At 34.7% G+C, this 25,066-nt stretch overlaps 2 protein-coding genes across 32 annotated transcripts in view; one reads left to right on the top strand and one right to left on the bottom strand.

Annotated features, from left to right (window-relative positions):
- Nucleotides 1–13,581, bottom strand: part of LOC116847227 (troponin I) — a 62,094-nt gene extending 48,513 nt beyond the window's left edge. For 2 of the 13 annotated variants that reach the window (XM_032821981.1, XM_032821982.1), the window contains exons 1-4: nt 13,421–13,581; nt 9,253–9,296; nt 3,584–3,601; nt 2,324–2,452 (exon numbers count right to left, since the gene is read on the bottom strand). In XM_032821981.1, the coding sequence (XP_032677872.1) occupies nt 2,324–2,452; nt 3,584–3,601; nt 9,253–9,267 (162 nt within the window). In that variant the 5' untranslated portion in view covers nt 9,268–9,296; nt 13,421–13,581. The remainder of the gene's footprint in view (nt 1–2,323; nt 2,453–3,583; nt 3,602–9,252; nt 9,297–13,420) is intronic. The other 11 variants (XM_032821984.1, XM_032821979.1, XM_032821983.1 and 8 more) reach the window with 7 other exon arrangements.
- A 5,203-nt stretch (nt 13,582–18,784) lies between these two features.
- The window catches only part of LOC116847185, a 20,060-nt gene continuing 13,778 nt past the window's right edge, over nt 18,785–25,066 (top strand). For 10 of the 19 annotated variants that reach the window (XR_004378691.1, XR_004378690.1, XR_004378689.1 and 7 more), the window contains exons 1-3: nt 18,785–18,930; nt 20,694–20,786; nt 23,675–23,843. Coding sequence is in view for 3 of the 19 variants with exons in the window: in XM_032821913.1 (XP_032677804.1) it covers nt 18,871–18,930; nt 20,694–20,786 (153 nt within the window). In the remaining 16 variants the exon portion in view is untranslated. Of the gene's footprint in view, nt 18,931–20,693; nt 20,805–20,912; nt 21,829–23,674; nt 23,844–24,129; nt 24,291–25,066 lie in introns of those variants that run through there. The other 9 variants (XR_004378688.1, XM_032821914.1, XM_032821915.1 and 6 more) reach the window with 7 other exon arrangements.

Genomic DNA, 25,066 nt, shown 5'->3' on the forward strand with positions numbered 1-25,066 from the left:
TATATATATATATATATATGCCCAGTAAACATCAAGTAACAGTTATATAACGCGTGTGTTATATAACACTTATATTGTTGAGTGGAAAATTATAACTAACAGTTATATAACTGTTACTTGGTGGGTGACGACGTCAGATTTTACCGGGAGCGCTTTACCAGGCTTACGTATAACGTAGAGTTGTTTCTGTGAGCCTGTTGCCTGCCGTCACCACGAAGAGGTGGCTCCCGTTACAGATAATCCACTTAATTTGTCACTTTCATCACCGATTGGATAGACATTATTAACATCTGTGAACTTTGATCTTGACCTCTAGGTCAATAGCGGTGAATGCATTCCTCCCATCGGAGGCGATCGTATTGATCCTGTCATTGAAGTAATTAACCAATGTTCAACTTTAGATGCCAATATCTTAGAGCAGAAGCTTCAGATTGTCATGAGTTGGGTACATTGGACTCCTCTCAATATACGCTTTCATTTGATAATTGTTTCATTCCGTTTATGGATCTATTTTGGGCAATCTTCTTTATATTGTACAATGGTAAAAAATTTTTTTCTTATATTAATACAGTAACAAATTTATTAAAAATTACTTTCAGATTTTGTACCACATTTTACATGACGTATTGTTTTGAGTAAATTCTGATAATAATTTCTTTCATATTTTCGTTAAGTCGTTTTATATGATAAATATGATTGCCATATGAAGTACTTGTAAGAAATATAAGTTTTATAAGTTTTATAAGTTTATCACATCACGTGATATAAGACGAGTAAAACCACTACTAAATTTAGATGTACATTTGTCTATTTGGCGTTTGTACACTTGTCTTCAGGCAACTAATTGATCTTCTCTAACTATACAAAGATGATAGAGAGGCAAATATTGTCTATGTTTTTGTGCTAGAAACATAACCGTAATTTTACTTTTATTTTTGTAAACCGTATATTTATTTTGCAATAAGTGCAGTAGTAACATACTGCATTATAATAAATCTGCCCTACTACTAATCTTTGCACAACAAAATTTTCATTTAAAGGCATTTTGTAACAAATAGGGCTTGTAATGCTTAGAATAAATGAAGCTCGTTATTGCTGTTTTGTTTCAGAAAAAATGACTTATTTAAGAAAATTATATAATTATATAATATTTAAGAAAAGTTGCTTGAGAAAAAAATATTCTCGATAGCCGAAATGTAGGCATTTTTATTGTTTATTTACATTAGTATAATCTAATTTTTTAGAATATTTATCTGCCATTTTTAATACTGTGCTAAATTATATACTCTTAGGAACAATTTAACCAACAAGCCGTACAACCGTGAATCACATATACGAGTTTTCAGGTATTTAAAGATTGACTAATGTATCCGATTCGTCCATATGTTTTCCTTCAATAATTTTATTAAAAGGAATTACTTTTATTATTTAAAATAATATGCATACACACAATTGCAGAAAACTTTATTTAAACTGATAACATGTCATTTAAATATACGTGTTTTCTCACGATATTAATACAATAAGAATATTAATACGGACTTTGAAGACATTCAAAACTTTAATTGACTATTAGGATATACTTTTTCTTATTATATTATTTTATGTTTTAATTGAATATTTCATTTTTAATAAAACTTTGAGAGAAACATCTTATGATTTCTTTCTCATCGTTCCTCTCACAGCACATACATAAACGAATCTGTCCCTTATGTAAATCGCCCTGGTCACTCTTGTACCGGAGCGTTGCATCAACACACAGTGTCAGTGCTGAGTCCGGTTTGCTTATTCGCTTCGTTGGCAGCTGCGCGCGTTAGAATACGGACTCTGCGCGGACTTCACGGTATATATGTTTGCAAAACGATTTCCACACGCACTTTCATTTCTTTCTTTTTTCTTTTTTGAAAAGCAAGTGTAGACGGTTTTGTAAACGACTATATTCCCAGGCCCGTGCTGAGTCTACGCACGCGTGCTTGCAACGAATAGAATAGGTAAAGCTATTACACTCTGACTTGTATATTGATACAGTGCTCTGTATATGCACATATGCAGACGATCTAATCGAGCCGAATGATTAAGAAGAGCTGCGAATTTTATTCTAGCAAATGTTAAAGCTTTATTGAAACTCCCTGTATTGTTAGAGGATCCGACGCGTGAAATTAACGCGAGACAGTCTCGTATTTTGTAACGGACGAATGAAATACGACGAGAGCTTCGCACGACTCACCGCGAGCGCGAAGCGTCTTAAAGAGGATATCCCGCGACTCCGAACTCGCCGAAATTCGGAAAGAAGAGAGGAGCAAAAAGCTGCCCGTGGACTTACCCTAAGCTTCTTCTTCCTGTCGGGGGTCATGAAACCCTTCTTCGCTTTCTTGGCTTTGGAAGCCTCCTCGAGGCGAGCGCGGACCTCCGCCCTCTTCCTCTCGGTCTCCGCCTGTTTCCTCTTCTTTTCCTGCATTTTTCGTGTGAAACTCCCTTAAAACATCTCATCTGTGAAAGCTTCGCAGCAGGCGCCTCGCGAGACGGTGTTGCGCGAATTCGGAAAGTGTTGCGCGATTCGAACTTGTCTAACATCTCCCTTGCGCCTTCGTTCCTTCGCGTTTCCTCGAGTGAAAACTTTCGCGAGTCTTATATTGGAACAGTCGCGATAACGAAAGTAACAATAATTGCTATGAGAGAAGAATCAAAAGAGAAATGAGAAAATATCACCGAAGTATCAAAGTCTCGCATCGTTGTCGTGTTAATCATACGTAATATTATAATAATTACACGGAAAGGAAGACTAGTGGAACTGACATGTTTGGTTGAGCAAGTTTTGATAAAGACAAACAGACTTTCTGATTAATATAACGAGATATTTTGATATACAACTAAAACATTTTGTTCTAACATCGGTCAGAGTTTGATTACTGTGTATAGTAATAATATTTATATGTAATATCTATATGTAGGCTGATTATTATACGCGGAAAAAGAACATATTTGGATAACGTAATATGTTTGGTTAACGACAATTGAACTAATCTAATCATGAATTTCTGGTTGTTATAATCATGAATTTCTGGTTGTTATAATCATGAATTTCTGGTTGTTATAATCAAATATTCTGCTATTCAACGATGGTTATAACATAAGTAGACAATATATAACAAATATATATATTTTTTTTATTATTGTAATTGATTACTTTAATCAAAATGTATATAACCAAATTTGTCTGTTTACCTTAACTAAAATTATGATTTGCCCATTTCTTACCAAACAGTTTGTTTAATGTATACTGCATTCAGAGAAATTAATTCAAGCAATATTTTTTTCCGTGTAGAATTATAAATATTAGAATTGTTCATTATCCTCTGTAGAAGCGAATATGTAAAGCGTCGATCGCGAGATCTTTATTCCTTTGATTATTTTCGCGAAATTAAAATTGCTAATTTAGAATATATTTGATATGGGTTTTATTCCGTAATAAAGCTAGCGCAAGCTCCCGTCTCGACGAAAGGATTCCTTTCGTCCATCCTGTAAGTGGCCGTCCTTTAAGAGGCGACTCTACGTTTCATAGCTAGTTTCCTCTCTTACGTACATCCTCGATGCGCTTTCTCTGGAAAAGAGAGAGAGAGAGAAAATTCTCATTAGTGCGCTTCGTGTGTCTGGGTCGCATACACGCGATACCTGAAACACTTTTTACTGCACGGTCTTTTCGACTGTATAAAAAGATATTTCTCAGAGAAAGAGAGAGAGAGAGAGAGAGAGAGAGAGAGAGAGAGAGAGAGAGAGAGAGAGAGCACAATATATGCGTATACGAGAGAAAAGAAGAAATTACGTCCCTCAGTGTTTCAGATTTCGCCATTAAGGAATACTTTACAAAGCATTAGCGTAGCGACCATGTTTTCGCGTGTACCACGGCAATGCGGAGCTAATGGAGTCTGTCTTAAGTGATAGAACTTCGTCCTCGTTTAAGCGGCGCACGACAGCCATTCAACGAACATCCTTGTAATATCGTTTCGTGCAAACTGCCGCTTTCGTTTCGCTTATGATATTACGCGTCCACGTTCTCTGCTTCATCCCTTCGGTCAGCCTCGCCTCCGTTAGCCCCGTATGCCGCTTGCACGGCGGATTTAAACAATTGACCGACAACAACACGGACAGCAAGGTTCAAAATGATATCCGTGTGGTCGCGGTGTACATAGGCTGTTGCATTAACATACAACTCAGTACAACGGCTTGTCTACTCGTTTCGCTGATACAAAACGACTTGCACATACTTTCCACATCTTGTTATTGGCGAAAGTGAGTGCAGAATGTTTTTGCCAACGCCAAGTGCGTGCTGAATTTGTGCCGCGCGGGCGCGTATCAGCCAGCGAAATAAGCAGACAACCCCGTCATACTGACTTGTACGTTGACGCGACATCCTCTACGTGGCATAAAAGCGGCGACGTGAGCGAATTTTACAGCTACGCCATAATTTTATTTACACAGACTGAGCGCACCATAAGAGATAGTGAAAACTTGATTAAAAAAGGATATCTTATTACTGCAGGCATACGATCCTTGTCTGGCTTGATTCCTGTTGGAGAAAGCCAGAGGAGGATAGAATGTCTTTAAGAATATAGTTATCTTTCAATCTTGCCTGCAACCTCTTATAAAAAGGCGCAGTCTATGTATATAAGTCTTTGAGCTACGCCTTCAAACCTTGACATCGCGCGCGCGCGAAACGCATCATCATTGGGTAACCAACGCGACGTGTCACGGTCTTAAGAAACACCGTAGTCGCTGACAAGTTCATTGCGAATACTATTAATAATTTACGATCGCCAGTTGCTTGACAAGCGAACGAGATCAGATGCATATATTCTACACGCGCGCGCGCAGATAATTACTCCATTTTTTTTCTACTTTTTATGCCAGATTTCCGCTCGAACTCGTAAAATTTTAGGTGTAGATATACAATATGCAGATATGATTAAGCTGTTTGGCTTGGTGCACGCTGCGAGCTGCACTGTGACGCAATTAACACATATATATATTAACAACGTGCATTTACAATTTGGTGCGAAATATTAAGCGTTAGAGATACATGCGGCTCAAAATTGGACGTATGTCACACAGGACGGTCTGACATCGTGTCTACTTTACCCCAGTTTGTTCTGTTCTGTTTGATTTCTATACAATTGTATGGTGTTGTTTCTATTACGATTTCTACGATGCTGTGTTTATTCTCGGAATTTTATTTTTAATTACGGTGCTAATTAGCTTCGATGGAAGAAGAAGAAACAAAAATATATTTGCGAAGAAACCGTTGGATATCTTAAAGATAATATAGTTTATGATATCATAAACAATTACGAGAACTAATAATAAACATTATATAATACCAAATAACATTTAAAAAATATCTCACATTTCTAATACACATAATTTCTAAATAACATGAATATTTGTTTGCATAACATATTATGCAATTCAAAGAATCATGATAGTAAAATAATTCGAAGACATACGTCTTAAATAATGTAATGTGTACGTAATATAATACGTGTGTACGTGTGTATATATATTTGTATTTGCTTGATATGCATTAGTGCGAACTTCATAATTATCAATATGGAATTTGTATAAGCGAGACATGTTTCCTGCATCGATAACGTTTACAACGACAATTCCAGGTCGGCGCTTTGAATAAACGAATTTTCCGCAAAAACTGTGTTGATAGTTTTTAATCAATAAATGGAAGCCGTCGAACCGATCTTTCAGTAGAGAGACGCGCCGTTTCTATCGAACGCGCTGAATTTCGCTTCGCGAAAAACGCGGGTACACGAGTCTCAGAAACTAAATTTCCCCGTCGTGCCACCGCGAACCAAAGGGCTCGAAGTGTTATAGAGGAACGCACCATTCGTAAATTCAACTGTATTGCAAAAACAGCGCAAACTAAAGGCCGATTCGGAATGAGAGAGAAAAAAGATGCGCAGTGATCAAGTGCCGAGCGAAATATAGATTACGCCGAGATCGACGAATCGGACCGGAAGAACGGGATCTTCCCGGAAGCGTATCCGCAATTGAAAGTCTGGAGATTTCGTTCCTTCGAGGATAACGCGAGTGACAAATAGCTCACTCGAGTAGCAAGAAAGAAGACGCGTAAAATAAAAAAGAAAGAAAGAAGTGGAGAGAAATAGAAAGAGGTATAGTACGAAGAAAGAGAAAGAAATAAGAATTGAAGGAGAGAGGAAGAGGGAGAGAGAGAGAGAGAGAGAGGCGGGTGTAGAGGATGGCGTTAAATAATGCCGAAATAAGGACGCGAGTGTGACGATAAATCAGGCAAAAAGTCCCGCCATGGAGCATACAGCGGAGACAACGGACATGTCGGTCGTAATACGACCGGTCCCATTTCCTTTTCCTACAGAGCGGAAATTTTACGGTGAAAATTTCGCGGGATATATGCTCCCGGCGCGTGGGGCCAAAAACCTTCATTAACTTTTACATTTGCGGCTCGCGCGCCGCGCAAATTGGCTTCATTATACGGAAAGAAAACTATCCTACCGTGCAAACGAAGAATTGTCGTCCGCAAGGTGGACATTAAGCGAGAATGATGACGTAATCGCCGAGATAAAGGGCTTCAAAGGGAATGAATCGTTTGCGCGCGAACTCGAGTAAAAGATATTGAAATTGCGCGAACTTGGATTTCTCGCGGAAGACGATCCCGCTTGTCTGGGAGGAGGATTCCGCTATAAAAATTGCCGCACGACGCGCGGCTAAACGAACAATTCGACCGCGATTATCAAGCGGAACGGACTGAAGTATCGGAGTATACGGAGTTATCGGAGTATCGTAGCTGTAGAACCGTGCGAATTAACGGCAAGAACAAACGAAAAAGTGAACGAACTACGATGCAGGACTGAGTGAGGCTACCGAGAATTATCTAAGAAATATGCAGAAAAGTTCGACTACGTAAAGGAAAAAGGAGCTAAAAGGATAATCGCGACGAGAAGCGAGCTTCTATGATCGCCTCGTCATTCTACATAGCATATAAATTCTCTCAAGGGAGCACAAACTGCGTGGCTCTCATCCTTGACCACTATCTATATCCACTACTAAGCTGCTTGAAAATACCACTGTGTATGTGTGTATGTGTATATTTGGGTGGAAAAAACGAGGCTCGGTCTGCTCGAAGTCCTCGACGATCGGAGCTTTGCACGTAAAAGCTTGATAACATATATAGAGACAAGTATAATATTGCGGGTAAATGCTTTATTCATAGAAACGTGTATTTGAGGCAAAATTTTCATATAAATCCTCGACATATTATTATACTTTATAATAAAGTATACGAAGCTCGAAGAGAGAGAGAGAGAGAGAGAGAGAGAGAGAGAGAGAGAGAGAGAAAGAGAGAAAGATTTTCATTTGAAGCAACAGTCGATTTCCATGAAAGTTGGACTATTGGAATTTATTAACTAGATAATAAGAACGGAATGTTTATTTAAGTGAAACAATATCTCTTCGAGCTACAAATGGAATCACGTAAAAGAAAAAGAGAGAAAAAAATCGATCGTGAAATCTCTTTAAAGCTCTTGGTCTCACTGTAGTCATCTTGATTTACGGCACCAGAAAAACGAGAAAAAATATGTTTAAAATTCTTATAAAAAGTACATAGGAATAATAAAATATGTCTGTAAAACGACGCTTGCGAATTGAGCAAATTTGTAAGATTTAATCTCATATAACCTTACTTGAAAGGAGATTAAAGCACTCAGTGTGTCGTGTTTTCAGTGGCATATTTAAGAAGACTATTCATGAACTTACTATTTTTTGAACAAAATTACATTTCTATACATTTATTTCACTAAGTAATAAATGTTAATTTGAGAGACAATGATAATTTGAATAGAATATTAATTTGAGATAAATATTTATACACAATTTTACGAATACCAAAACTATTAATTTTTTTATCTTTTCTTATTAATACTTCACACATTTGTGCACCAGTTGATCTATTAGAAAAACACAGATAATAGAAAAAGTTACAAGTGCTTAAATATGTGTATACGCGTATGTATTTCGAGTATTACTATAAATTATAAACTTGCCACCACTATATTTTCCAAACAAAACGGATAATAATTCTGAAATTTATGTATAATAATATTAATTATTAAAGTATATTAAGTTATTAAAGTATATTAATGTTATAATTATTAAATTAAATTGAACTATTAAAGTATATTAATATTTAATAGCATAGTGGTTTTAAATCCTAATTTTACTAATTAGTTTTATTAAATTATTAAGTAATTTTACATTAAAATCCTAAATTTACTACTTTTAGTTTAAAAGAAGTTAAAGATGGAAATAAAAAAGAGATAATATCTTGATTCTAAGATATACGTATGAAAAGTGCCAACTTTAGTTACAAATATCTCGAAAACAATTCATTAAAGATTATTGAAATTTCTGTTATACATTATTAATTTGATTTATTTGTATATCATATACATATCACAAGTGAAACGATTAAACCACCTTAATTACATTGACTTGACCACACTAATTCTGTGATTGTTAATCGATTATCTCTCAAAATAAAGGAAACGTTTAAACATTTTACGAATCTGCTCAATCGATCGTGAGTATAAATTTACGGACACGTTTATTTATTTCAGTGCATTTTGCAAGAAATGTGAGCGTGTATTTTCTTTCTCTTCTGACGTCATCAGTCAAGATGGTTGCAGTGAAAGAGCCCCGAGATTAGATTCAGTTAGACGCAGAAACGAGAACGTCCATCAAATACACTTTTCGACCATGTGAATCAAGGGATTCGTGGTGAAACATTCTGTAGAATCGCTATTCTATTTTTATTGACAAGATCTATAAACTATATGTCGTCGCTAGAGGACTATGCTAGGTTTACATTGACGGTCTTGTAGGGTCACACAAGCACAAACGATGCATACCTTTAGATGGTAACGCTAATTTCACTGCACGGGCCAAGGACACGTAAGGCGCGTTTCGTGTTACGACGTTTCCAGAATCCAGATGTGAAGATCAGTCGAGAATCCGCCAACAGAGCGATATGAAAAGGAAAACATTGCATTAAGATACGTTCGATGCGCCGATCGAGCCGCACGTCGTATCGTCCTTCCCCGTCGATCGTCCCTCCTTCGTTCTCATTCCCTCAGGAATGATCGATAATGATCGCAAGAACTTGGAAGAAAAACAGAAATACGGGAAAATCCCAGCCTTGAATACACACCTAACCTCATCGTCCGCCATGGTGAAGTCTGGTGGTTACACGCGTCTACCTAAAAGAAAAAAACAACAGAACGATACAGACGTTTCCACTCTTTCTTTCATTTTCTTTTTTTCATCGGCACGTACGCAAACATACTACGTGCGCAACGCTGAAAATCTCTCCCGGCACATCGCGCTAATAATAGCACGCACCATCGGAACCCTAGTCGTTAAAATAAAATAGGGGCGTGCATAAGCGAGCGCAATAAACGTGTCTGCAGCCGCGCGCGCGGCTCTACGTCACGCGGTTGGACACAAAGTTGCGCGCAAACTTTTTTGCATATACATATCTACTTGTTATCACAAGGGAGAAAATGCAGTCGCGTTTCCGCGACTCGACGCGCCCGCGAACGAAGCGGATGAAAATAATGACGGGGGACGGGTGACGTCAATAGTTAAATGAAAACCTCGATCGTCCCGTCCCATCCCGTCCGTCCATCCGCGTTGCGTCTGTGTTACGCGCGATCGAAATAATAGCCGACACTTGCAGACGATATTTATCGCCGTTGTGCCCCTCCGTGTCCCTGCTGTGTTTCCCTCATCCCGGCTCAATAAATACGATCGATTTTCGCCGTAGCCAATAAATCACGTCGCTACACGCGTAGATTTCGTCGCTTAACGCGCCACGACGAGGAAGACAGAGAAAGAGAAAGAGAGAGAGGGCGCGATTGCGGTATAGAATATCCGGCCGCACGAAAATAGACGCCGGCCGCCCCCACTTTCTGCGTCGTTGTCGGGACGTCGGCGATCCAAATTTGGATGCACGTCTCTAGTAGATATTCTACAGTTGTCGGCAGGTTTAACAAGAGAAAGAAAGAGAAAGAGAGAGAGAGAGAGAGAGAGAGAAAGAGAGATTTGATAACGACGGATATACAGATAAACAAAGTTTCGAATTGCAGAAATGTAGAAAAGAGAGAAAAAAGAGGAGAGAGAATATTGATCAAGTTTTATACAGGGCGTCTGACAATTGATGACACATTCGTATGTGCAGAAGTCGTCAAACTAAACACAACATTCTTTTACAATTTCGCAAACAATCATTATCGCGGACAATCATATATTAATATTCTTTAATTAATAACTAAAATTTTACATAGTTATTTGCAAATTAGTAGAGGATTTTTTGTTTAGTTCGATCTAATATACAAGCATGCACATGACATAGACGATTCATCTACCGTATCGCGCGTGATCATTCACTAATTGTTTTTTTATTAATAACTAAAAATTTTTGTTTGCGAAATGGTAGAGGAAATTTTTATTTTGATGAGTTCTATCTGTACACACCGCGGCTGCATAACGAATTGTCAGACACTCTGTATACGCGTTACACGTTACGCTCGCTGACAGAAAGATTGTCTCACTTTTTCGAATGTGTTTCGTAATCGTGTATATCCGTCTTGTCCAATGGGAAAATTTGTTTTTCGATGGGAGAATTCTCTCATTGGACAAGACAGATACGTTCCGAAACGCATCCGAAAAAATGAGATAACCTTTCTGTCAAGGAGCATACACACATCATTTGTCAAATGACGTCTCGTACGAGAATCGCCGCGGCGAGAGGAAATATCGTACACACATTGACGTGACGTTCCGATTATTAATTGGACTTCCGCATGCACCTCGTCAGTGGAGAAACCGCGAGCGGAAATAACGCGACTTGGCGTTACCCAGGGGCGAACAATGATTTTTCGGAATTTGATGCTAATACTGCGTTATATATATAATAAATTTTTAATTTATATAAAATAAAAATAATAGAATTATTTATAATTTTTACTAAATTACTTATATAATAAAATTAAACATATATGAATATATAACTTGAATATACAACTCGTTTATAAAATATAATATTAAAAAAACAAAAAACTATAAAATTTCTATAAGTTTGTATAAAATACTATAAAATGAGAGTTTATTCCGATAGAGACCTGAATATAGCTTGAATTTGTTTATAATAAATAATATTCATGAAAAACTATAAAATTTTTATAAGATGAATTTGTATAAAATACTATAGAATGAGGATTTCTTCTATAAGATAAATTTGTATAAAATACTATAAAATGAGATCCTCTTCCGATGAAAAACTGAAGATTCAGCACCATTAGTTTCAGTTTGAATCCGTCCCTGGCGTTGCCGAGCACTCTCTTCGTCATGGTAGACGGGTCGATGAAGTTTTCAATTAAGTAACTTATACAGATAAACTTCCACGTATTGGTATTGCGTAATTTCGCTGTTCGTTGAGAGAAAGAGAAAGATAACAATTTGCGCAGCCGGCCAACGGTTGGCGCTCGTTGCTGCGGAACATTCGCTGCGAGAAGATGGATCGCGCGTGTCCTATAGCGACATTCCACATTCCGAAAATACTTAGGAAATGTTACGGCCACAATGAGACTCAAGTGAAATGTAGTGCAACATTGTAAACGAATGCTCGACAATGGTAAAACAAGATGCCATTAGTAGCGCGCGCAAAATGGCGCGTCTGGCGCACCAGTTATGACATCGCCGCTTACAAATATTTTCATAAAATTCCTCGTTTTTTCATTCCACATCTCTGTTCATTGCGCACGACAATAATAATGATCAATCTGTAGTAATTGGCAATTATAGAGAAATGAACGCGTACCATATTCTTTTTTAATATCTCCAATAAATTGTATTATCTCGTTAAACGCGAGATCGGAAATTACACGATATATTTTTCATACATTTCTCGCATTTTTCTCTTCTTTTTTCTCATCTCTATAAATCTCGACCATGAATATTTGGAGTGTGAAATTCGAATAAACGTTGCATAATAGGGATATCAATTTCAAATCTCTCTCTCTCTCTCTCTCTCTCTCTCTCTCTCTCTCTCTTTCTCTCGAGCCGCGGGTGGGATTAATAAAGAGCGACTCGTCGAAATAATTATTTGTTTAATATCGATGATAGGTCTCTCGCGCGGGCACCGATGCAATACCGTCGAAAATTTCCCGAAAAACGCGGATTGATCGATCTCTCAATCATTTCGTTCATTTGCCGGCGCGCACGACATACGCCGCTGTGCCTCCTCTTATATTCGTAACAGGCGATCGCCTTCGCTAAGTATAGATTTCCTCTCGCTCGAACCATTCCAAGACACGTCCTGCCACATCGGGACTTACGGACGTGCGTACCGTCTCCGATATCAAAGAGAGACGAGCGGTGCCGTAAAAATAGACAACTCACCGAATCTCATTAAGCTATGCGAGACACTTTAAAAAAGAATGATCAAACGACGAGAAATGGCGTCTCGAAGGAGCTTCCGGGGAGAAATCAAAGATTATGCGCGCGGGTCGTTTTGTCCTGTTGGAAAATTGCGAGTTGAGAGAAAGTTAGTCGAAATAATGATCTCTTTTAATTTGCTCGAACTTTGTGTTTGATGAACGAACGTGAATCTCAATTTGCCTTCGGTTGGAACGGGAGATCCGCCTTTTTGCGTCGGAATATTTCCATTCCAGCGCGGTGCACCGCTCCTCGTCAAAGACGACGAGATATTCCGTCGATTTTCTCGCTCGATGGCTGACTTGAGCGCGAATCGAGGTGCGAGCAGCCGAGAGGACCGACATAATTCTACAATCGATACACATGTTTCGCAGAAATAGCCGAAATATCTGACCCGACTTGGAAAGAAGAGAGAAAGAGAGAAGGAATCCTTGTTCATCACTCGGAAGCTCGTTTCACTTTTGAGTCGAACGATCATCCATCAATGATCGCCGATTCGTCACTGTCTCGGGAATCCGCTCGTGGATCAACCGCCGTGACCTTGAAAAGTATCTTCGAGAAGTATCTACGATCTCTCGTACAAGCACGTCTCACTGACACTCGATTGAACGGCGGAAACTTCTCAATCCTTCTCCTTTATCGGACATCGAAGCCTTTCGGGGGTAACAACTCATTCTTGGGGGAGAAGTCGAATGAGTCTTCCATCTTTCTTTCCGTTTCTCTCTCTCTTTCTCTCTCACTTCACCCAAAGATTCTCCAGATTCTCGTCATTCCTGGAGAACACGTAGGACGCTCTTGGTTCTGCTTCCAGGACACTCTCGCGATGAGGTGAAATACAACGACGAGGACAACGGACGGGTCGTAGCAGTGTAGTGGGCTCTCTTACCTTGTGGAGAAACTTGCTGGTTGCGACTAGCCAACCGGACCTTAGGCAGCTGACTGTGCCGTCGTGGATACCCGCTCGACTCGGGGAACTTCCACCGCGGACTGTTCACGTGGTACGCCGTGACCAATGGCGGTACGCCATTGGTCGTAAGCATTTTTAGGCGAGAGCTCTGCCCGCTCCGCTTGCTGCCAAAAATAATCGGAAACTGAAAACGGAGCCGAGCCCGCTTGCTACGTACGTACGTCGCTAAGCTTGCTCTCTCGATACCTTACTTCCCCGCTGCGCCGGATCGTCTTCTGATCTGGCTCACCGAGGCTTGTACGAGGTGAGAACGAAACGGTCTTGAACTCGTTCGCCCCCGAGTGCCGCTTAATTGAGATGCAGTTATTCAAGAACGGTATAATCGTTCATCGTTATTGGTGGAGAATTCTCTGAATTCTAGAATGAATGCATGATTTTTGCATCGAAATAAATACATAAAATAGTTTGCTACCCCAACATTCTCTGTCTTATCTATGCATCAAAAATCCAATAAAGCAAGAAGTTTTTCATACACTGAGAAAAAAGATTTGTTGTTTGTAATTATGTATAATCACATAGAGAAATAATTACTATAAATTATGTTTAAGAAAACAATATTTTCATTAAATTTTTATATAATGTTAGTAATAATAATCTTATATGCAATGTTACTACTATTTAATTACAAAAAATACAGTTAGGGCCAAAACTACAATTATAATCAGATCAACAATTTTTTTTTACAGTACCCACAAGTGCACATACAAAGCTGACAGCCTTAGTATAATGTAAGCAAGAAATTTAAAATTTTATGATGACATATATAGTCACAAACATGTAACAATTTCTTTCATGAATAATTAAAAATCCACGTGGTTATTTGCAAAATGATAAGGGGTTTTTTTTGTTCAATTTGACCTAATGTACGAGCATACAACAGCACACATCGCTATTACAGCTCATCTACAATATCGCGATCATTCACCAATCTTTTTTAATTAATGTCTTAAAATATATATTAATTAATATTTCAAGATTTAATTTAATATCTCAAAATTGATTACAAATATTACAAAATGGCATGAGACTTTTATATTCACCTCAATCCATTCTACGCTCTTGCAAAGTTTGAGAATAGTAATCTGGGACACTGTATATATACGTCTTAAATTTGTATCTTTTAGTGAAAAAAATAATTTCAATTAAATATATTGTTTATTAAAAGCATAAAAGTTTCATCATAGAAACGATATTTATTAATTGCATAATATATACATAATGTTTTATATTGTTTAGAATAATAATACGGAAGTGACAATCACACATAGAAAAAACTCATTGTATGTAATTGATTTTCTCATAGAAGAGAGTTACAATTGATTTTCACCTGAGGCTAGATAAAAAAAACTTGTTTGTAAAAACAGAAAGATTCTAGTAGAAGATTCAATCAATTCTTAGTTATCTGATTCGAATTGTAATGCAGCCTAATGTTGTATCATTTCTTATAATCAAGTCTTATAATTTTGTCTTTATTCTGTTATATAAACTAATATTTTTTTTTTATATATGACATTTTCAAACAGTTTAAAAAAGCCTTTATTATGTACATAAATTTAAATAGCTAACTAAATATTTACTATGAAAAAAGCACATAATCAATTTTAATATATCTGCATAATTTACCGTAACTAAATTTACTTTCGATCAAATCGACGAAATAACGGTGTTAAAGGTATAGAGAGTATTTCAGAAACAGCAAAACTTTAAGGATATATTCATTGTAATAAAGGTTAAATAAACTTAGGTCTGAAAACGTTTTATTTTCAAATTATAAACATTTTATTTACGACAGGTTTTGGGAAGAATACTTCATCAAAGAAATTACTGGAAATGGTTTTCATGAAGCACTATCTCAGATAAAGTCGACATCTCTGGAAGTTTATGTTTGTTTTAGTATCACACAAACTCGCGTATATTAATTCGTTATAATTTGTTGGTTATTAAATGGACGTATAGTTTAGTATTATGTTAAACATGACAGATTACTATCAATATTAATCTTAAAGAACTAAATTACACTAATATCAATAAAATAAAAGTTTCTATGATCTGGTTGTTTAAAATATATCTACAATCATAATAATGATTAATAACATTGCTCAAACCGCACCTCAATCATGTATTTTATATATAATGTTGACTTAGGTTGCTGCAAACTTGCCCCGATATCGGGGGTAACTTCGCCGTTGCATATTTCGATTAGAGAAAAAATATTCAATTTACAGAATCCTATCTAGTACGAAAACACAAAGAAAGGTTGTCTTTATTATATTTGTACAGCCAAACGTAACAATTATTTGTCAAAAAAATTTTAATACCGAAATTCTGAAAAGTATGCGAACATATTTCGGTTCCTCCTAAGTACTCTAATGTGCCTCTTAATAATATTATAATTTCTGTAAAAAATGCTTAATAAATTAAAACGAAAGTTTGGGATATCGAAAACAGGTAAATCAAATGTGATCATCTTGATCAAAAGACGAAAACTGAAATCGCAAAAATAAATTAGAATGATCTATGATTTGGAGTTCGTGACAATGATTGAGGTTACAGTATAGTGTGGAAAAACTGAAATATTATCGGTATCGCCTGAATATCTCACTTTGCAGCTGTTTGGCACTAGTCACGTTAGCTGGTAGTGACGAGAGAACGTCGACACCCTCTCGAACGTAAGACAATCGTATCGGTGTAATGTCACCGTCGAAATTCAATGAAGTTGCTGGCTCCAAGCTAGAAGTGCGCGCTATGCGGGTCTTGTAAAGCATTCCTTATTCCCGAAAGCTGCCAAACGTGACTCATTTCCGCAACACTAATTATAATTACGCTAATTAAATGGTACAGAACGCTGAAGCTATTACTGCACAGCGACGCTTTTATAAATATATGTCATCCACTTCGTCATCGTTGGTAATAATTATTGTATAGTTATTAATATAGTATCGTGTTATGCTGGCATGGAATGAGTGGAAGGACAACTTCGCTGCGCGTTATTATGATACCTATGATATTATTATATTACACATGAAGCTATTATTACTCGATAAGTAAACAGATTTAGAGACTGATATAATTATTTCAACGTTCGAATAAAAGCATCATTACTTTCCGACCGTTATTCTCACTTTCATTATAGATACAGAAATCTTCTCGCAGATAGAAACACACAGACAATCTCACACAGATATAACGTTTGTTTTACGTCTTTGTTATTTTTAGTTCTGTCGTTCCGTTCGAACTTATTCCATTTTCAAAATGCAATAATTTAATATTGTAGCTTTTCTAATGTTTTACGATCCTGTTAATCTATTGTTTAATTTTTCAATAGATATTCGCACGATACGAAATGACAAATATGCTTAAAACTTGATGCAAGATCAATAAGAAAATTGACCGAGAAAATGATGGATATCGAATTGTAGTTTCGTGTATTTGCGAAAAAGCAGAGAATCAAGTAGAGCAAACTTATTGAGTCAGATGCATGGTGCCATCGATGAGATAAAAATAAAAACTGTTAGTCTGGTTTAAGCATATACGAAAAATTTCGCTGTTTAATAACCTCCTGTTGGTAAATTTTGTATCAAATTAGCGTAGATATTAATTGCACAAATACAGTTTTATGAAAATATTTAATATATTTCAGTGTAGGTATACTGACAAATAATACAAAAAACCATCAGCCCTGAATAAACTCTTGTATCTATTAAAATGACTCCGAGGAGTCCAAAGGATAGTTGAAGAAGAATAATATTATCGACCATTTTTAATCATCTAATATAAATATCTAGACATTTAGTGTGCAATAAAATATAATTTACAACTATCTTGATGTTTCATTTTTATGTATACAGATTTACGTTGAAATAAATTAGATATTTTTGTAAAACTGCATTTTTACAGTTACCATACAAACTAATTTAGCCGACAGGAATGTTACCGACAGGAGGTTATTAAATACCGACATTTTCTGTAAGGCCAAGGGTTTTTAGTATTACCTAAGATTGGATGGCAATGGTAGCCTTATCCTTGTTTACTACGTTGTCAAATTTTTTAGAAATCGAATCCAAAAAAGAAATGGTCAAAAAGGACTTGAGTGACGGTGTCAAAGTACTATGATCAATTTCATTATGAACATTGTATTTACCGAAAAAGTAAGTTAATCGACAATTAATTTTACTAAAAATTCATTCAATAGGGTAACCGTTCTTGATTAAAGTGCAAATGACTATAGATCTAAATTTTTTTGTTGATAACCAGGATGGTTGAGACTCTATCGACGAGGTTTATGATGATGCTCTTTTTTTACTTAAAGAATAAAAGAAAAAGAAATTCAAATAGCGGCCAGAATATAATGGTTTATAATATCAATAAAAAACAATGGCATTATTAAAGATGATAAGGGTAGTATCTAAAAGATTTATTCTGTCGAACCAATTTCAACTGTGAATTGGAGACGTGAATGGAAAGAGTTCAAAATATGCAGGATCTCAAAATAGTTGGATCTCACCAATAAAATCGCCATTAGCAGCCAAAATAATATTATCTATATATCTAAAATAAAATGATAAAGGAATTGGTATTCTTTTGATCGCTTTTTCTTCAAGATCCTGTAAAACGATGTCTGAGATAACAAGAGACCCATGGGGCTACCGAAAGTTTGATCTTTTTAAATAGTACCGTCGTAACTGAAAAAAGTGAAGTTAAATACGAAATGGAGTGCCGATAGAAATTTATCGAGAGGAATCTTAGTTGATTTTTCGATGAAACTACCTCTGTGAAGTTAGCCCCCCACTTTTAATAAAAAAAACTTTTTGCATAAAATTACGCCAAATCGTTTGTAGAAATATGTAATAAAGGAATTTTCGTTTGTAGTAAAAAAATAAAAAAGTTGATTTGGTTAGATAGATTGGATTCATTAAATATACTAAAAGATTATTAACAATTATATAAAAATAAACAGTTGTTTGATTAAAGAAAGTAGATCTACAATTGACTCAATGGGGTATTTCTAAAACTGTTACATAATACTGTTGAAGAAAATATACGTATTTTTAATACAACAATGTGGCGTATTAATTTCAATAATAAAATTAGTGAACCAAAAATATTCATTCTAATTAGACTTAAATTTATTTTCTTCATGTAGAATGCTCCTTCCAAGTATTCACATATCGACTGATAACCTCTCTGACGCAGTGAAGTTACGTTATACCACAAAATGTTGATTAAAGTATTTAATCAAAACAATCGATATGCAATGTACGAGTGTGTACATTAATATAAATTGACCAAATGAATCCGCAAGAGATCCAATTATATATCGACTTGTGCTGTGAAACAAACCGCTGAACAAACCGCTCAGAAAAGTCAAAATGAAGTTTTGGTTTTTCCTCGGTTTTTTCTTTACTTTTCTCTTCGGAATTATATATACTGTAAGTACTTTACACGCAAATTAATGAATTTACTAATCTTAAAAAGATTTAAATTAGTGTTCGAAACGTTTTGCTGGTTACATAATTCGAACAGTTGAAAAGACTGCAAAATCTTTATGGAAAATGGCTATCGGTTAAATTTTCTGAAACTATGCTATGATAGTTCTTGATGTGTAAATCAAAAGGATCAATGGGCGCATAGTCTAAAAAAATTATAGTTTTCTAAATCCTACAACTTTTGTGTGAAACATTTCTTTATAAAACTTATATTTTTAGAGATATTCAAGGGCCAGGAATATTCTCGTATTAAGGATTTCTCTAGGATTAAATTTTTAGTTATCGGGCCTTTAACAGCTTGTAATTAAAGGTTAAAAGAAAATATAGCTGTGTAAATTTTTAAGAAAATGTTATAAATCTGTAATTAAAGAAACAAAATCACAATTATTGGCACAGTCTATGTATCAGTTATTGGCATTTTAATAAATTTAAAGAAAAGAATCTATAATTAAAAATTTATAATTGAATGTTTATCACTATAATAATGTATAACTATAATATATAATTATAACTCTATAACTCTAAAAATCTGCGGCATCCAGGAGAATTGCCTATGCTGCCGAATTTCGCATTTTATCTGGCTGCAATTTTGATGCTACTGAATCAAACGAGGTCGGCACGTCTATTTTAACCTTTTGTGTCATGGTAGAAAGTATACTTCTCATCTTTTTATTTTTGAAGCATACATTTTTCTTTTTAATCAATTTACGTGAAACTCGGTACACAAGGGTTTTTGGGATCGCTGATTACGAATCTGAACTCAAAAATTCGAAATTCAAAATGATAGATTTAATATGACGGAAATACGAAAAGTGGCTCAATTCGAATGAAATTCGGTATTCGGGGGTTTTTGGGTCGCTGATGACAAATCTTCGTTTTCTTTTTAACAATATTATCTCTCTGCAATGTTCTCTTGCTCTTTACGTTACCCGGATCTAACGACGAGGACTTGGTAAGGATAGTTATAGATCCATTTTTGTATTTATTTTATATATTTTTGGTTTTTTATTTTATATATTTTTTATATTTTTTATTTATACATTTTTTATTTTATATAATTTTATATTATTTATTTTAAATATTTATTTATTTTATATATTTTTTGTTACTTTATATAAATATATAAACAAAAAATATATAAAATAAAAATAAAAAATGGATCTATAACTTCGTCACGTTCTCATCATAGATCCGGGTAGCTCAAAGAGCAAGAGAACATTGCAGAAAAATAATATTGTTAAAAAAGAACAAAGATTTTTCATCAGTGATCCCAAAAACCCCCGAGTACCGAATCGAGCCACTTCTCATGTTTCCGTCCGCCATATTGAATGCGCCATTTTGAATTTCGAAATTTTAAGTTTGGATTCGTAATCAGCAATCCCAAAAACCCTTGTGTACCGAGTTTCACGTAAATTGATTAAAAAGGAAAATGTATGTTTCAAATATAAAAAGGTGGAAAGTATACTTTCTACCATGACGCAAAAGGTTAAAAGAGTTTAGCAGCTCTTACATACACATATACATATACATTATATATATATATATATATATTAAGCCGTCTTTCAGAAGTCAGAATACAGGGCGTCTTATGTCCCGATTTTAGACATTGAGTTGTATGGGATGTAGTAGGATGCGAATTTATTATTACTACAATATATTATTTTTCAAGATAATATGTTATGTGTAACAGAATTTACGGCTTACAGATTCGCCTAAAGAGATCCATATATAGTGAAACGGACCTTACAGAGACAGAGAATTTCAATATAGAAAAAAGCAAAATTAAAGGCCGTTTCCGTGTACGTATACAACAAAAAGTAATAAAATGTTAAAAAATACACTTGACATACAATATTAAAAGAAAAAAACATGTTGCTAAAAAATAGATGAGATTAATACAAATAATCATGTATATAATTTTGTAGAAAGAAGACCAAGGCCGATTTTCGACCCCGATTCAATTGATTTTCATTGAAATATCATGTAGGGTGAATAAGGCATGAGAAAACATTATTTCTAACTATTTTTAATCATCAAGTGTCAAACGTGGAAAGTCTTGAAGCGATGTTGTTTCCATTGGCTTCCAAATAATCTTCTACTTAGTCCATCCTTTTTTCAGAACTTTCTGTTCAAGATTACTGCAGCACATCCAAACGATGAAATAATAGTAAATCGTATGTCGACACTTAACCTCCAACCAAATAATCTTGAACAGAGAAAGAAAAATGGATTAAGAAGGAAATTATTTAAAAGCCAATGGAAGCAACAGCGCTTGAAGACTTTTCACGTTTGATGACTTTTCACTCGATGATTTGACACGATTAACTCTCGATGTCCATAAAGTAAAACAAGCGAAATTATATACAGAAGAATATTTAGAAGAGGACGTTCTTTATGCATTATCAATTTACAGAGAAAGCGAGAATATAGTTCGTATTCGTCTTTAGTTGTTGTCTTTCCTGCATTTGCCTCAATCTGCGTTTGAATTCCGTTAAATCGTGCAAAATTCGAGGAATATCGTCATTTCAGCTGATGGTGCACTGTTGGCCTACAGTTAATCATTACGTCATGGTTTGTGCACACGTCTAGAATTATCACATAGTTCGTAGAAATAATTTGGATTCGGTACTTCGCATTTTGCTCGCGTCAGTAGGTGTATCATCATTTTTGTACAGTATATATTCCTCCTTCTATATGATGTTATTTTTTCTATTAGAAATTGTGTTTTCTCATGCCTTATTCACTCTGAATGATATTCCAATGAAAATCAATTGAATCGATGTGGTGCCGAAAATCAGCCTCATGAAGCCTAGGCTAAAAATTATACACTGAAATATCCAGGTAAGAAATTCAAGAAAAAGAACAATAGTAAAAAAAAGCCATTTTTGCGTATCAAGACAAACGTGAAAATTATCATTCTTTATTAATTTTGACCAGTTAAATATAGTAGTGCTGTTAGAAGACCCGGAAACACCGGGAACATTTTCCATTTTGAGGTTAAATTTTGCATTTCTCCAGATAATTTCTGATATCTTTACAAGTATTGCCAAACTTGTTGATATTGTGGAGGGAAATTGTTATCTGCTAATACACAAACCACAAACAAGTACAGAGTATTCTCAACATCAATTAGATGACTGACTTCCGATATTTAAAATGGCGGAAATACCATTTTAATTTCAAAATAGAAGATGTTGCCAGTGTTTCCGGGTAATTCTAATAGCACTACTGTATTCACCTGGTTGAAATTAGTAAGCAATGATAACATTTTCACGTTTGTCTCGGTAGGCAAAAAACTTACGTCTTTTTACCATTATTCTTCATCAGTAAGACTCAAAAACTTGGCGTGCCCGAGTTGCATTTAAACTCATTCTCCTCTCTATTATGTGTATATATATTATAATTTACATATATTAATACTCTATGTTTTAATGTTATAATTTATTACTATATTATTTTTACAAGATAGTATATTATGTATAATTTAATGCTTACAAGTTTACATAAGGACACCCATAATAAATTGGACTGTATAGAGATAAGACACAAGATCGATATAGTAGAATACTTAAACTTACTTATACAACAAAATGTAATAAAATGTTAAAAAATACATTTAACATAGAATGTTAAAAAAACACATTTCTATAAAATAAATAAGATTAATGCAATTAATCACATATAATTTTACAGAAAAATTTACAAATTAATTGAAACATATATATACAGCAAAACTTTAATGAAAATTCAATCAAAAATATTATACAGATTTACTCTATGTTATAATTTACTCTGTTATAATTAGCACATACTAATATTCTATCTATCTTATATATACTATATCCATCCTACGTATATATATGCTATTCAATCCTGTGCACCTTCTACTTTATCCATGAAGTGTACAAATAATTGTGGTATCTTAAATTTTAGCTGTTGCCAATATAATATTTGTAATCTTGTTTATATTATTTAATTTCTTATATTAATTTCCCATATTTATCGATACAACCATGTTGATATCATATTGATATCACATGATTCCAAACTATGACTGCAATATAAAATGTTGTAAAACAGAGTAGAAAAGAATTGAGATAGAGACGCAGGGTCGCTGCATTGCGTGGAGACACAAAGTGTATATACAAATCGAATCGCGGAGCGAGAGAGAAGCGAATATTGTTATTACGAAAGTGTAGAGAAAGAGAGCGAGTAGTGAAAGGTCGAGAGGTATCAATCCGAACAAGGCGAAGTTGAATCCCAGCAAATACCATTCGTACTTAATAAATTGATTTAGGTGGGAACAACGACTTGTTAATTAAACATCACTTATTACCATCCTAGAAAAAAAGAATTCCCATATAATTAACGTATATTAACTTTTTGAGTATAACGTAGCGTCATAAAGCAGACGTCAATTATTAAATGCACCTATTTGAGTATAAAGTAGTGTTATGTAGCAGAGGTCAACCATTAAATGCAACTCGAGTCTACCAAGATTTTGAGTCCCGATGATAAATTTTTGTTGAATTTCTTACTTGGACATTTCATAATTATTAAAGTTTAGCAAAATTTATTAGTTTTTTTTTAATATTTATAGTATTTCTGGTAGAATTTTCATTAATAATAATTATATTCTGTTCTTATGGTCATTATTATTTCCTCTAATCTCCAAAATAATTTTCAGCTCGTTACCCACGAACCACGACGTCACCGTAGACAGATTCATTTACCCATTTTATCCCTTGGGGATCTGATACAAAAGATGGGATTTATAAATGAACAATCTATAAATAATACTGAAATAATTTATCCATTATATTTCATTTAACATTGATTCCAACGGACGTTCTAACGTAAGTAAACGTGTAAAGCGAGGCACAAGCGTATTATTGCACGACTGCATTATAAAATTAAGAGACACAAATACACCTGGCGTGCCTGGGTGTATATATAATTTAAATATATTTTCTAAATAGTATTTTCCCAGACAACATAATGTCTAAAATCGGGACATAAGACGTCTTAAAGATAATCTTTGAGACGCCTTAAAGACATTTATATGTAAATCGTCTGAAAGACATCTTAAAGATGATCTTTAAGACGTCTTATGTCCTGATTTTAGACATTATGTGGTTTCAGGCAATGAAATTATAATAGAGTAATGTCGTAAAAGCTGTAAAAGAATGACGCTCAGGAGTAGCATTGGTTATCATGATGCTATAGAGTGGTAAATTTTCGAATGTGTTTTCTAACCTTAAAATGCTTTGTTAGCAAAAATAAAAAAATACGTGTCTAATGTTTTTTGATGTACTACATGCAAAGTTTTAAGAAGATCGGCGTGTGGCACTTGGGTAATGTTACTTGTAAGTTGAAAATAAATTTATAAATTTTTTTTAAATAGAATATTCAACACATAGCTACTCCTTAAAACAAAATTTAATTATTTTAATTGTGTCATGAGGTTGCAAAACATGGAAATTCGAAAGATGCTTACCTAAAATATTTAAAAATCTGCTAACCTAAAAGCCTAATAAAAGATAATGAACTAAAATATAAAATAATTTCAAAATACAACAATCTTAAATTCAGAATTACGCCATATTGAATCCGCTATTTTAAATATCGGAAGTCAGTCATCTAATTGATACTAAAAATATCCTGCACTTGTTTGTGATTTGTGAATTTGCAAATAGCAATTTGTCCCCACAATATCGACAATACTTGTAATAATATGGGGGATCTGGATAAATATAACTTTAATTTCCAAATGGAAGATGTTCTCGGTGTTTCCGGGTAATAATAATAGCACTACTGTATTTAGCTGGTCAAAATTAGTAAGGAATGATAACATTTTCACGTTTGTCTCGGCAGACAAAAAACGGCCTTTTTACCATTGTTCTTTATTATAAGTTACCATTATTCTTTATTCATCTTTATTATCACTCAAAAACTTGGCGTGCCCGAGTTGCATTTAAACTCATTCTCCTTTCTATTATATATATTATATATTATATATTATTCTATTATATTATATATATATATATATATATATATATATATATATATATATATATAT

Source organism: Odontomachus brunneus, unplaced genomic scaffold (genome assembly GCF_010583005.1).
Source record: "Odontomachus brunneus isolate Ranch 3 - 2012 unplaced genomic scaffold, Obru_v1 Obru_scaffold_075, whole genome shotgun sequence".
Taxonomy (NCBI): domain Eukaryota; kingdom Metazoa; phylum Arthropoda; class Insecta; order Hymenoptera; family Formicidae; genus Odontomachus; species Odontomachus brunneus.